At 43.9% G+C, this 14,660-nt stretch overlaps 1 protein-coding gene across 7 annotated transcripts in view; it reads right to left on the minus strand.

Annotated features, from left to right (window-relative positions):
• Positions 1-7,561, minus strand: part of DISC1 (DISC1 scaffold protein) — a 351,152-nt gene extending 343,591 nt beyond the window's left edge. For all 7 annotated transcript variants that reach the window (XR_007410095.1, XR_007410097.1, XR_007410096.1 and 4 more), the window contains exon 1: positions 7,381-7,561. Coding sequence is in view for 4 of the 7 variants with exons in the window: in XM_049108923.1 (XP_048964880.1) it covers positions 7,381-7,438 (58 nt within the window). In the remaining 3 variants the exon portion in view is untranslated. The remainder of the gene's footprint in view (positions 1-7,380) is intronic.
• Positions 7,562-14,660: the final 7,099 nt, after the last annotated feature.

Here is a 14,660-nt window from a genome sequence, read left to right on the forward strand (position 1 = left end):
GGAAAAATAGAAGTAATATCAATGCTTTTCCTTATATATCACCTTAGGCTTTTCAAAAAAGTTTCTAAAACTATTAATATTTGAATAAATGCACTAGGCAATCCCAAATCAAAGAGTAAGGAAATATAACTGTTGGACTAAAAGCATAGAATTTATCCATTTTTCAATTCAAATTGCTATTTAAAATCAAGTGAAGAAAGACACACAAAAGCCACATGGTTGAGAAATAGTTCAGAACTCATCCTATAACCCCAGGCCAACTGGCTATCCGGGTAGAGAATGAGATCATAAGTGCTGAATCAGTGTGAGACAGTCCCCTTCATCACCGTCCCCAGACAGCTGGAGTCCTCCCCCCACCCCCACCCCGGGGAAATGTGTGTCCTCAGAACAGAGCTTGCCTGAGAAGAGAATGCTGATGAAATGAAGCAAACACAACACCACAGCCAGGAAATTAATGCAATTTCTACAGATGGAGACCTAGTATGTCTCTTCCTAGATGAAGAGCAACACATTTTATACACAAGCGTGAGAATCAATACTTGAGTAAATTATCTTCAAAATTATTATACCTTGAAGTAAACACTGCAATTGATAAATTATAAACTAAAGGATTCCTCCTTTCTTCTTCCCCCTATTCATCCATCCACCCTGTATAATATTCACTGGGCATCTACTAGGTGCTAATTACTTCATAATACTTCAAATACTTGATTTTGCTGTATTACAATGCCCCATCATTCTGATGAAACAACATCCAGAAACTTCCCAAGAATCCATTCTCTATTCTCCACTGAACTATAAGCTTCTCAAGGGTATGGACATATTCTACATTTTTTCTTACCTGAAATTGTTACAAGAATCTGGCGATGTGGTTTGTGCATCTCAATAAAAAATCGAACTGAACTGAACTTGTAAAACTCTTGATTGGTTTTGAAAGATATACAAATAACAGATGTGATTAATCTATACACTGGATTAGTCCATCTAAAATATAATAAAGAGTTTAATTCAATTCAGTGAGAGTGGAGAAAACTATAAGCATACTACACAGATGAGGAGGTAAGGAAATACACCAGACTCCTTCCTTGAGCTGAAGGAGTTCACAATAGAGTCAGAAAAACAGGTGGAATACATAACAAACTATAACAGAAGAAGAGAGAAAGAAGTGGATGACTCTAGAAGACCAGGGAAGGCTGAGAAGTTTTACTGGCTAGATCTTAAATGAGGGATAATATTTTGATGTGTAGAGATTGATGGGGGCAGGAGGGAGATAGATTCCATAGTATTTTTGGTGGCTGAATAATGTGTGTAATAAAAGAGCCAGTGTCAGTTTTAGGGATTTAGGGGCCAGTTTATGGAAGGCCTGGCAAGGAATGCGGAGAATTTTCTTGTGGGACAATGAATCTTTGCACTGAGTAATAGTAACCTAATCAGATCTGTGCTTTGGGAAGATTATCATGGCAGCAGTGTGAGGCTGACCGGAAAACTTTATGGAGCAGAGAAATTCTGATAGATCTGTGTCAAGACTGGGAAGACATAGGGAATCCCTGAGACACCCTACAAAGAAGCATCCTAGGAGTGGTTGTTAAACTGGAAGGGTTGCCTTCAATCACCTGGAAAGTACACCAGGTTTTGCTACATCTTCTTTCCAGACTGGATGATCCGTGAGGACAATCTAATACATCTTTAAACAACATGCTGTGCCATGTGTAGCATACATTAAATAAATACTCCTGAATTAACAATTCAGTGGATGACCTAATGTCCTAGAAGAGAATTCTATAAGCAGACAAAGGGAGACAAAAGGATTGATAGTCAAGGTAGATCTCAAATGATCTTAAAAGTAGATCCTAAAAGTTCTTAAAATTTTCACAAGAAAAAGAAAATTTTGTAACTACGTGTGGTGAAGGATGTTAACTAGTCATTTCACAATATTCACAAATATCAAATCATTATGTTGTATATCTAAAACTCATAAAATGTATGTAAATTATATCTCAAAAAAAAAAAAGTCAAGGTAATTAAAGGTCTCCAAATCTATTGTTTGAATTGAATGTGGATTATCTCCGCCCAAGGACAGCTATCTTGTATTCCACTCTGTCTGACCCGTGGCTATGAAGAAAAGCATTAGGGAAATATTAAGAATCATGCTGAAATATACAAACATTTTTCATCAGAGGATTTGTAATTACAAAACAGCTTTTGCAATTCTAACTGTCCAGTTTATTAGAAACAGGAGAACCCCAATTTATGTCTATATTGACATCTTTTCTCATTTGACCCCTGTAAAATAATCCTCCTTTTCCCATCAGTGCTTGAGTAAGATGAGGCATGCTTTCACTTGTAAATGCAAAACACATACATTCTACTGTGCCATAAATTAAGCCTATTAATTACGCCAAATCATCTTATCAATCCACTCATAAATTAAGAGACAACAAGTATGAAAAAGAAAAGTTAGGTTGGTGTGCACATCATAAAACTAAATTTAAACTCCGGTTCCACATTCAAGACACAATTCACTCATTAAACTTTGAGATATTTCACCTTTCAACCTATGAATGCAATTGGTCTCCATGTAGGGCCACCTGTCAAATGCATGTTTCTATTCCTAGTCATTTGTTTGCCTGGATAAACATGATCATGTTAATGATTAATATCAATCCTTGATATGTGCAACCCTGGGAAGTTAAAGTGCCACTAACTGCAGGGAGCTGTCTAGGCCTCTTGAATTGGAATCACCTGGGGTTGGGGGTGGGGTTCAAAATGTGCAACCTCAATGAGCAGGGAATAGGAAATTCACACAGTAGTTCAAATCCTCCAGGACAAAAATCACAGAATCCTAGAGCTATAAGTGTTCCCACAAGTCATCCTCCCAATCCAGCCATCCTCCCCACAGGCAGACTCCTCAATTACATTCAACCACAGAATGACCCAATACCAATTTAAATGCTTCTGATGGCAAAAGAACACACTGCTTTCCAAGGCAGCCTCTTCCAAAATAAATAAATAAGGATTTAGTTTGGTTTTTTCAATATTTTTAAGAAGTGATGAATTCTGCCAAACTATGGAATGAAGCAAAGCTTACTGGAAATAGCTCTCAGTAAGAGAAGAGGACCCAGATTCTAATACTCATTCCTCTGCCATCTTTCACCCTTTCACCTGTAAACTAAGCAGGCCAGACTCTGTGACCTCTACTGCCACTCAGACTGTCAGTACTCTCTGATATATGACTTATCCTCAGAGATTTGTATCTTGTACCTCAAGGAGTTTACTGTCTTTATTGCATTTCTCTCAGAGTTCAAATGGATCAGCAAATAAAGGGGAAAAGTCCTACCATGACAAGCAAACTTTAGAGTTCAACAGATAGAATTTTGTCCATGTATTTTAAACGGATAAGCACAAGGCAACGTGGCTGGGAAACTAACCTGAAGTTGACAAGAGAAAGATAATCCTGGCCTATTTATTTCAATCACTTCATTTGTGACCAGGTCTCCTGCCCCTAACTACCAGATATATAGTTCTCAGCATCTGCACTTGGTGAATGCACTTGTCAATGCCTCACCTGCCAGAACTCAAGAGGTTTAACCAATTGATCTTTTGAAACTTCATCCAGCAATAAATTCTGGGATTCTGATTATAACACTTGATGACCAGTGACCCTAGTGATTAGAGGAAGCCCCAAAATCTCAACCATCTATTTCTGAGCTATGACAGTAGACAAGTGACCAAAAAGAAGGAGGGCAGGGTGAGGAGAGCAGACACCAAACCAGGGATCATGCCAGCCACTGAGCACAGCATGTAGGCTCCTGACTGCCTTTCAAAGCCAAATATATATATAATATTCATTGGTCAGCCACAGTTCTTCCACTTGCTGTGAAAACTTGGAAACTGATTGCAGTCCGCTCAAATAAGCAGCTGGTAAACTGATTTCAAAAGAAAAAATGGATTCAGGATGGTCAAAGTATCTGTGGCAGGCGCTTTAAAAATTGCATGATTGTTGCACAAGACATTCACCAAGGAATTTTTACCACAAAGTCATTAACATCAAGAACAAACAACATAAGACTCCCAAAGGCTAAAAGTCTTATGTTACTAAATGGTGCTGGCTGAAAAATGGCCACAAGTGGTCTAGGCTGTGCCAGAGGCGACTGTCCCCACCCCTAGGAGTGGCTGCCAAAAATGTCTGGAAGCAGGGCTCTCTGCTCACTTTGTATGAGAACCCAGCTTATAAACTGATTATTATCATGATTATCAAAACAATGAGTCTAATTCTAATAACATTAGTTTAAAATGTTACCTATTTTTATACTCAAAATCTTTGCTTGATACTGGATTTTTAGATCTTACTATTTCAAGATCACCACTGTACCCTCTCTTTGTTCTGAAGGTCTTTCATTGAACTTTGGCCAAAACCACAATAAAACTCAGACATCAACAACTTAATTTCTAATCATTTTCCAATCAAATCTTTAAGATCTTTTTAAAGGAAAAGTTTTAATGCACGTAATAAATCTTTACTTATTTCCCAAATTAATGTCTTGATGATTGAGTAATGAGCAAGTATTACTTTTGTCATTGAACAAAACAATAATAGTTTGCATCCCAGTCTTAAGACATTTAAATTGATTAACAAAGCACAGAAATGGGTTACAAGAACAGAGATGTGAAGCTATTTGCCTGCATTGATGGGATCATAGTGATTTTTAATGTTCTTTTTCTTGTTTGTTGTTTTCTGTGCTTTCTGTGATGACTGTGTAGTGCTTTTGGAAGAAGAAAAAATAATAAGATAAATTTCATTTGGGAAAGAAATGATTTTGGAATGGTTTCTGCAGCAGACAGACCTGGCATTCACTCTCCCTCGGATGCACAGACTTTCTCTAAAGGTCCATTTCCCTCTGGGGGCATCTCAGGTGAGCAGTAAAGTCCCTAGAGAAATATACAGGGTCCCACCCCTGCACGATAATCGTGACGCTGCAAGCTTCAATACCAATTTACACCTCTTGTGCCACCTTAAGAGTTCTGGCAAACTTAAATGTTTAAGTAAAACATTTTTGAGATTTCATTTATTGTCTGAGCTTTGCAATGAATCCTCGAGATATGTCTTTCAAGATCTTAATGCTTTTTCCCTCTGCAAATTTTCATTATTTGTGCAAGAAAATAGTTTAAATGGGATTTTAAAATAGGGATGAAAAAAATTAAGTTTATTTCAAAACCTCATCTGCCAGGGCTAACAATTCACTCATGAGTATATACACTTATGTATGTAGTGAAATTATTTTTTAATTTTTTTTTTTTTTTAAGTAATCTCTATGCCCAATATGGGGCTTGAACTCACAACCTTAAGATCAAGAGTCACCTGCTCTACTGACTGAGCCAGTCAGGTGTCCCTCAGATTCTTTAAACATGTTAGGATATATATTATCTCCTATAATCTAACACAGGTCTACTCTGAACCACAGCTTGTCTCCATAACTTCAGTTTTGCCAGTGGTTGAGAACACATTTGCCAGAGGCACCCACCCTAGGGTTCTAATCGTGGCTTTACATAAACTGCTACGTGACCTTGGGAAAGAGGCAAAATAATCCTGAATCTCAGGTTTGAATAGAGAAAATGAAGATTATAAATATCCAATGCACAAAGGTTCAGGATGGATTTCATCAAAGGAATTCCTGAGAGTGCCTGGCACATTATAGGCTCTAAAAAATTGCTGATGTTATTATTCCCTGCTAGTAGCAGTCACGCACGTCTTATATTTGCGTAGTGACTCACACTCTTCGAGGCACTTTCAGATCTTCTACCCCATTGATCTTCAGGCAGCTCTATCAGCACCAAAAGCACTAATTGCTACCCCTACCTTTCTTGTCTTTGGTCTTTTTTTTTAAACAGATGAGGAAACTGAGGCCCAAGGTTACAGAGCACAGAAAGCAGATCCAGGCTCTTTTTGGTCAGTAGCACTGATTTACAACAAAACCTCAAAAAGCCTTCGGAGGCCGTGTCTGGATGAAATAAAATTAAGTTTCTTTTAAAATACTCCATTACTGGGGGACCTGGATGGCTCAGTCGATTAAGCATCTGACTCTTGATTTCAGCTCAGGTCACTATCTGGGGCGATCACGAAATGGAGCCCCCATCCAGCTCCATTCAGTAAGGAGTCTACTTGAGATTCTCTCCCTTTCACTGTCCTGTCCTTTCCCCTCTCTAAAATAATTAATAATTTGTTTTTAATAAAATAGGAACGCCTGGGTGGCTCAGTGGTTGAGCGTCTGCCTTTGGCTGGGTAGTGATCCCAGGGTTCTGGGATCGAGTCCCGCATCAGGCTCCCTGCAGGGAGTCCGCTTCTCCCTCTGCCTGTGTCTCTGTCTCCTCTGTGTGTCTGTCATGAATAAATAAATAAAATCTTAAATAAGTAAATAAATGCTCTGCTATTTATACCTTAATCAAATCAAATTGGTATTTCCACATCACTCCAAATTATTTAGGTTTCGCTCAGTAAAAACAGGAACTAAGGTTATTCAGAGCGCACTGTGTATCTCAGGCACTGGAGTCCGCGCTCCAGATTCACTGCCACATTGAAACCGCATAACCTAGGAGGGAGGCACGGACACTGCCCCCACTTTACAAATGGGTAGACTGAGGAGTGAGCGAGTCCAGGCTGGACTGTCTCCAACTCCCAGCTCTTGGGACTGTCCCTATCCGAGCCTCATGTGTCTAACCGAGCACACGTTAGGGTCAGGAGCGAGCCCTCCTCCATTTGAGGAAACCCAGGTTCCAAGAGGCGGGGGAAGCGTCCGGAGTCCCCGGCCCCCTCCCGGCGCAGCAGGGACACAACCCGGGGCACCGCGACTCCAAACCCGGTTCCCTGCGAGGGAAGTCCTGCATCCGCCGCAGGTGCCGAACAGTGCGACGGCCGACGCCCCCTCATTGCTGACAGCGACGAGCCGTCCCAGCCCTGGGTGTTGACCGGGGGTGGCGGCGGGACCCGCGTCCGGGCGGCGCGGTGGGAAGCGGGAGGCGGCAGCGCTCTCGGGGCAGCGCCTCGGGAGGTGCCCGCGCCCCGCGCCGCCGCCGCCGCCGCCGCCGCCGCCCTCCGCCCGGGTCCCGGCCGCTGGACCCCGAGAGTCGCGGGCGCCGGCCCAAGCCCGAGCCCGCCGCGGGACCCGCCGGCTCGCAGGGGGCGGGGAAGGGGGCGGGGGCGGCTGGGACCGGACCCAGCCTCTCCTGCCCGCGCGCCCCGCGCCCTGCCTCGGTCGCCCCCGCCTCGCAGCGGCGCGTGAGCCCAGGTGGTGGCGGAGGCGCAGCCCCGCCCCTACGGCCCCGCCGGGACTCCCCGCCCGGACTCCCCGCCCGGACTCCCCGCCGCCCCCGCCGCGCCCCTACCTGCGCGCGGGCCGCCGCCGCCTCCGGCCGGCGCGCCTCGGGCTCCCGCGCCCAGCATGCGCCCCAGCGGCTCCCGCGGCTCCCGGGCGGCGGACAGGCCCGCGGAGGGGAAGCGACCGCGCGCTGGACGGGAAGTGGGGCGGGGGCGGGGGGCGACGCCGAAGGGGAGGCGCCTTCCTCCGCGGCGAGGCGGCCGCGCGGCGGGGCCCCCAGCGCTTCCCCCGGGCGAGGGCGAGGGCGAGGGCGAGCCGAGGGGAGCCGCGCGGGGAGGGCGCGTGTGCAGGGGAGACGGCGGCCGTCGGGGTGCGCTCTGCGCGGGCGCCTCCCCGACGTCGCCGTAGGGAAGTGGCCGAGGGGTCGGTGCAAGAGACGCAGGAGGTGGGGGCGGGGAGGCGGGACGAGGACAGGCCACACGGCAGAGAGATGCCAGAGCAGTTGCTCAGAGATGGGAAATCCAACTTTCTGACTCTTCTGGCAGCAGTGACTGGTCCCAGAGCCCCTCCCCACGTTGGCCCCCGGCCCAGCAGGCAGGCTGTGGCCCTGGTGGAGCTCTTAGGGCCCCTGACTGATGTCCTTCACCCCTTCCTTTTGGTTCAACCTAGGAGGCTGCTGGAGCACCTCCCCACCCCCACCCCCACCCCCTCCCCCACCCCATATAGCACCTGCCAGAAATGGTTCTTGTCCTTAAGGACCTCACCTCCAGGGGGGAACATAAACATCTGCGTATAAAACTAACTAACAATATACATGCCGAGAGCCAGAGGCTTGGTTGGCATTAAAAAATGTTGCAGAATTCGAGGGCTAAGAGAGTATTTAAAGTGTCAGGAAGCCTTTCTGGAGGAAAGGGAAGGATCTGGCTAGAAATAGAGCGCCAAGATGCTTGAAAAGATAAGACCCCGGGACGCCTGGGTGGCTCAGTGGTTGAGTGTCTCTGTCTTTGGCTCAGGGTGTGGTCCCAGAATCCTGGGATTGAGTCCCGCATCGGAATCTATGCGGCGAGCCTGCTTCTCCCTCTGCCTATGTCTCTGTGTCTCTCATGAATGAATGAATGAATAAATAAATAAATAAATAAATAATAAATAAATATATAATAAATAAATAAATAAATAAATAAATAAATAAATAAATAAAATCTTTTTTAAAATAAAATAAAAGATAAAACCCCTGTGGGTGCAAACACAGATGCGCTTGAAAGCCAGCATGTTTGGGGACAGGATGACTATGAATATGGATATTAAGGAATGTGGGAAAACAGTGGAAGGAACACAAAGTTGGATCAGGCTGGATTTAATGATATAGACCACTAAATGGAGATCTGGAGTCAGTGATTTAGTTTGAGAGATTAGAAGGGCATCTCACTTTTTGTTCGGTTAGTTGACTTAAACATGGACCAAGAGGTGATCTACATTAAATGCTAGAGGTGGCGATGCCAGACTTGTCTTGGAATACTGTAAAGGAACTACCCAAGCGCTTAGGGAGATTGGAATATTGGAATGAAATTATCGTGTAAAAGCTGCTCTCTGGGAGGGTCTTGAGGACACACCTGTCACCATGACTCCGGTAAATAGCTTTGCGACCCAGTATCCTTGGTCATTCTTCTCTGTGGGTCAGAAATTACAGTGGGAATTGCAACCACTGAACTGGGACCCTTCAGTGCAATGGGGTTAACTGGATCTGAGGGCGGCAGGAGCCAATGGTGGCAATCAATCACCATCGGCAAGGTGGGTATATTTGATCATGGTGTTCCCTGAAGTCAAATAGATGAGAAGTCTACTAAATTCTTACTTGATCTGTTAAGCGGAAAAGTTCTAGGTCAAGGGAACAAAAGCTTAACTTGCTTCCAAGTTAAAACAGAGGGACTCAGACCTTCAATCAATTCCCAGACTTGAGTCAGTTTACAGATCCAGAACTCCTCGAATGAAGGAGGAAAGACCTGGAACACTGCCAAAACTCTATCCTGTTACTCTTTTTTTTAGCCTCCCCCAAAGGGACATGTGGCCTTTTACAAAAGTGAACCTGCAATGGGGGAAAGGAAATAATCAGACCTTTCGGAAGTGACTGGACCCTGGCTCTGAGCCAACACGAATTCCAGGAAGCCCAAACCATCTTTGTGTCCCACTAATCACAGTAGGGGTTTGTGGAGGTCAGATGATCAGAGTCTTATTTTAGACACCCCTCTCACAGTGGGTGTCTGCACACATCCTGTAGTCATTCCTCCAGTTCCAGAATGCATAATCAGAATAGACATACTCGGCAATGTGCAGAGTCCCCACATTGGCTCACTGACCTGTGCAGTGAGGGCTCTTGTGTTAGGAAAGGCCAAGTGGAAGCCACTACAACTGCCTCCAGCTAGGAAATGAGCCAACCAAAGCAGTAGTGCATTGCAAGAGGGACTGCAGAAATTAGTGCCACCATCAAGGACTGGAAGGAGGCAGGGTGGCAATTCCCGCCACACCCCCATTCAACTTGCCTACATGGCCTGGGCAGAAGACAGATGGATCTCAGAGAATGACAGTGGATTATCATAAACTTAACCAGATGGCAAGTCCAACTGCAGCTGCTATGCCAGGTGTAGTTTCATTGTTTGAGCAAATTAACACATCTCCTAACACCTGGTACACAGCTATTGCTCTGGAAAATGTTTTTTCTCCATACCTGTTAGTAAAGGCCACCAAAAGCAGCCTGCTTTCAGCTGGCAAGATCAGCAGTACACCTTATCGTTCTGCCTCAGGAGGGTGTCCACTCTCCAGCCCTACATCATACTTTAGTCAACAGTTGACAGTCAACAGGTGCCTTTCCCTTCCACGAGACTGTGCTGGCCCAGTACACTGATGATATTATGCTGACTGGATATTATGAGTGGGAAGTAACAACTCTATACTTATTGGTGAGACACTTGCATGTCAGACAGTGAGAAATAAATCTGACAAAAGTTTAGGGGCCTTCTATCTCAGTTGGGTTTTCTAAAGGTCCACTGGTGTGGGGCATCCCTTTAAAGGTGAAGGGTAAGTTGTATTTGGCTCTTCCTACAACATTAGTAGCAACAACAAAAACCACAACACCTGTGGTCCTCTTCAGGTTTTGGAAGCAAGATATTCCTCATTTGAGTGCACTCCTCGAGCCCATTTGTCAAATTGCTAGATTTGAGTGGAGCAAAGAACAAGACAAGGCTCTGCAACAGGTCCAAGTTGCCATGCATGCTGCTCTGGCTCTTGGGCCATATTCAAGCAGATTCAACGATGAATCCAGCAGATTCGGTGATGCTTGAAATGTCGGTGGTGACGGAGAAGCTGATAGAGACTTTGTCAGGCCCCTACAGGTAGATAACATCACAGACCTTTAAGATTTTGGAGGAAAGCCCTTCCATCCTCCTGGATAACTACTCTCATTTTGAGAAACAGCTTCTGACTTACTCCTGGGCATTAATAGAGACTTAGCCTTTAACCATGGGCCACCATGTTACTATGCAATCTGAGCTACCCATCATGAACTAGGTGTGGTCCGACCTACAAACCATAAATCTGGGCGTGCGCCATTGCACTCCATCATCAGATGGAAGTGGTGTATGATATTGGGCTCAAGCAGACACCGAAGGCACAAGTGGACCAAATACCCATGTTCCCCACTCCTGCCACATGACTTCCTCTCCCCCAGCCTGTACCTGTGGCCTTATGGGGAGTTCCCTGTGATCAGCTGACTGAGGAAGAGAAAAATCAGGCCTGGTTTACAGATGGTCCTGCACAATATTCAGGCACTGCCCAAAAGTAGACAGCTCCTTTCTAGAACATCTGAAAGACAGTGGTAAAGGAAAATCTTTCCAGTGGGGAGACATTTGAGCAATTAACCTCGTCATTCAGTTCATTGGAAAGGAGAAGTGGCCAGAGGTACAAGTATATGCCAATTTATTGACTGTGGCCAATGGTTTATCTGGATGGCCAGATTTGGAAGGGACATGACTAGAAAATTGGTGACAAATAGATCTAGGAAAGAGATATGTGGATAGACTTCTCTGAGTGGGCAAAAACACTTGAAGATATTTATGTTCCATGTGAATTTTCATCAAAAGGTGATTTCAGCAGAGGAGGATTTTAATCATCAAGCAGATAGGATGACCCATTCTGTGGATGCCAGTCAACCTCTTTCCCAGACATGCTTAACATTGCCCAATGGGCTCATGAATAAAGTGCCCAAGGTAGCAGGGATGGAAGCTATGTGTGGACTCAGCAGCATAGATTCCTTTTATTATTATTATTATTATTATTATTATTATTATTAGAGTTTGATTTGCCAACATATAGCATATCACCCAGTGCTCATCCCGTCAAGTGCCCCCCTCAGTGCCCATCACCAGTCCCCCATCTCCCCACCAACCTCCCCCCTTCCACTACCCCTTGTTCGTTTCCCAGAGTTAGGAGTCTCTCATGTTCTGTCATCCTCACTGATATTTTCACTCATTTTCTCTCTTTTCCCCTTTATTCCCTTTCACTATTTTTTATATTCCCCAAATGAATGAGACCATATAATGTTTGTCCTTCTCCGATTGACTTACTTCACTCAGCATAATACCCTCCGGTTCCATCCACGTTGAAGCAAATGGTGGGTATTTGTCGTTTCTAATGGCTGAGGAATATTCCATTGTATACATAGACCACATCTTCTTTATCCATTCATCTGTCGATGGACATCGAGGCTCCTTCCACAGTTTGGCTATTGTGGATGTTGCTGCTATAAGCATAGATTTCTACTCGCCAAGGCCAAGCTCACTATGGCCACTGCTGAGTGTCCAACGTGCCAGAGACAAATGATACGGCACCATTCCCCAAGGTGATCAGCCGGCTTGCTATTTGGTGGCAGGTTGATTACATCGGACCTCTTCTATCATGGAAGAGGCAGCATTTTGTTCTTACTGGAATAGAGGCTTACACTTACAGATTTCCCTTTCCTGCTTCTGCCAAAACAACTCTCCGAATTCCTTATCCACACGGCACTACTTCTGATCAAAGAACTCACGTTACAGCAAATGAAACATAGCAATGGACCCATGCTCACAACATCTTTCTTATCATCTGAAGTAGCTGGCTTGATAGAACAATGGAATAGCCTTCTGAAGACAGTTACAGTGCCAGCTCAGTGGCAATACCTTGGCAGGGCTGGGACACGGTTCTGCAGGACGCTGTCTGTATATGCTCTGAATCAGTGTCCAATATATGGTACTATTTCTCCCACAGCCAGGATTCATAGGTCCAGGAATCAAGAGAAAGATATGGGAGTGGCACCTCTCATTAGCCCTAGTAATCCACTAGCAAAAATTTTGCTTCCTGTTCCCACAACATTAAGCTCTACTGGCCTAAAGGAATTCCAAAGGGAGGAATGCTTCCACCAAGAGACATAACAATTCCACTTAACTGGAAGTTAAGACTGCCACCTGGCAACTTTGGGCTCCTCATTCTTTGAATCAATAGGCAAAGAAGGGAGTTATGGTGCTGGCTGGGGTGACTGATCCTGACTACCAAGGGGAAATTGGACCACTATGGAAGTAAGGCAAAATATGTCTGCAATATAGGAGATCCCTTAGGGCATCACTTAGCATTACCATGCCCTGTGATTAAGGTCAACACAATACTATAACAACCCAATTCAGGCAGGGCTACTAAAAGCCCAGACTCTCTGAAAATGAAAGTTTGGGTTACCGTATCAGGCAGAGAACCATGACAGACTGAGATGCTTTCTGAGGGCAAAGGGAAATGATAGTTTAAGAGGGTAGTTACAAATACCAACTATGACAAGTTGCAGAACCAAGGACTGTAATTGTCATGAGAATGTCTTCCTTATTTTGTAATGACTATGTTTTTGTTTTTTTAAGATTTCATTTATTTATTTATGAGAGACCCAGAGAGAGAGGCAGAAACACAGGCAGAGAGAGAAGCAGGCTACATGCAAGGAGCCCGATGTGGGACCCGATCCCGGGACTCCAGGATCACGCCCTGAGCCAAAGGCAGACGCTCAACCACTGAGCCACCTAGGAGTCCCTGTAATGACTGTTTATTTTTTGTTTGTTTGGGAAATTACCATTTCAATCGACATAAGCATAATTCATACCCAAATTTCTTAAGTTCTATCAAAGTTATGGCCTTCATAACATTTCTTTTTTTTTAAGATTTTATTTTTTTAATTTTTATTTATTTATGATAGTCACAGAGAGAGAGAGAGAGGCAGAGACATAGGCAGAGGGAGAAGCAGACTCCATGCACCAGGAGCCCGATGTGGGATTCGATCCCGGGTCTCCAGGATCGCGCCCTGGGCCAAAGGCAGGCGCCAAACCGCTGCGCCACCCAGGGATCCCCATAACATTTCTTAATTTTAGTTTTCTTGGTGAGCTCTGCACTGCCTCAAAAAGTAAACTACCCTTTAATAGATTCAATAAGCATAAATAATCTAAATTTGTGATACCTGTATCTAATGAAGTACAATATATAACCAACATTGTATCACCTAAAATTGTCAAACTGTTCATGAAAACCTGAAAAAAGAATCCAAAAGGATTAAACTATTTAACATGTAATAGGTATTTCTCATAATATAAGGCTTAAATATTTAGTTTTTGATAACCTAATATATTTTCATAAGCTTAAGTCTATGGTTTTATAGATACAGTTCTCCATCAGGGAAGCCATATGTATATATTTTTTTCTCTTTACATGCAACTAATTAAAGATTTTAAGAAGTTGTTGTAGTGACTGTGTTTAATATGGATCAAAGAAGGAAAGAAAACAAAGGTATTTGACATTTTATACTTTATCTTCATTTTCTCCCCTTCCTTAACCACACATCCTATAACAAAAGATGTATTAAAAATAATCAGATTTATAATACAACATTCAAGTTATAGAATATGAAGAAGAATAAACATCATCCCAGAACTATGCGTCCTTCCAGGGAAAGGATAGTGCATTTTTTAATCGTACAGTGGATAGTTATATCACATTAAGTGGAAGTGTTTTGTTATTGTCTTTATTTGGTAATTAATAATGGGTTAAGGGAATGTGTATGAGTGTTAAGTTGAGAAGACATGGATTGTGATGTATGTCATATGTGTTCACAGGGCTAGGCTATAACGTGTTGCCAGCCATCTAATCAAACACTAATCTAGGTGTTTCTGTGAAGGTATTTTTGTAGATGTGATTAACATCTACAATCAGCTGACTTTAAGAGGATTACCCTCAATAATGTAGGTGTGTCTCATCCAATCAGTTGAAGTCCTTAAAAGTAAAAGCTAAGAA

The sequence above is a fragment of the Canis lupus genome, chromosome 4 (genome assembly GCF_003254725.2).
Source record: "Canis lupus dingo isolate Sandy chromosome 4, ASM325472v2, whole genome shotgun sequence".
Classification (NCBI taxonomy): Eukaryota; Metazoa; Chordata; class Mammalia; order Carnivora; family Canidae; genus Canis; species Canis lupus.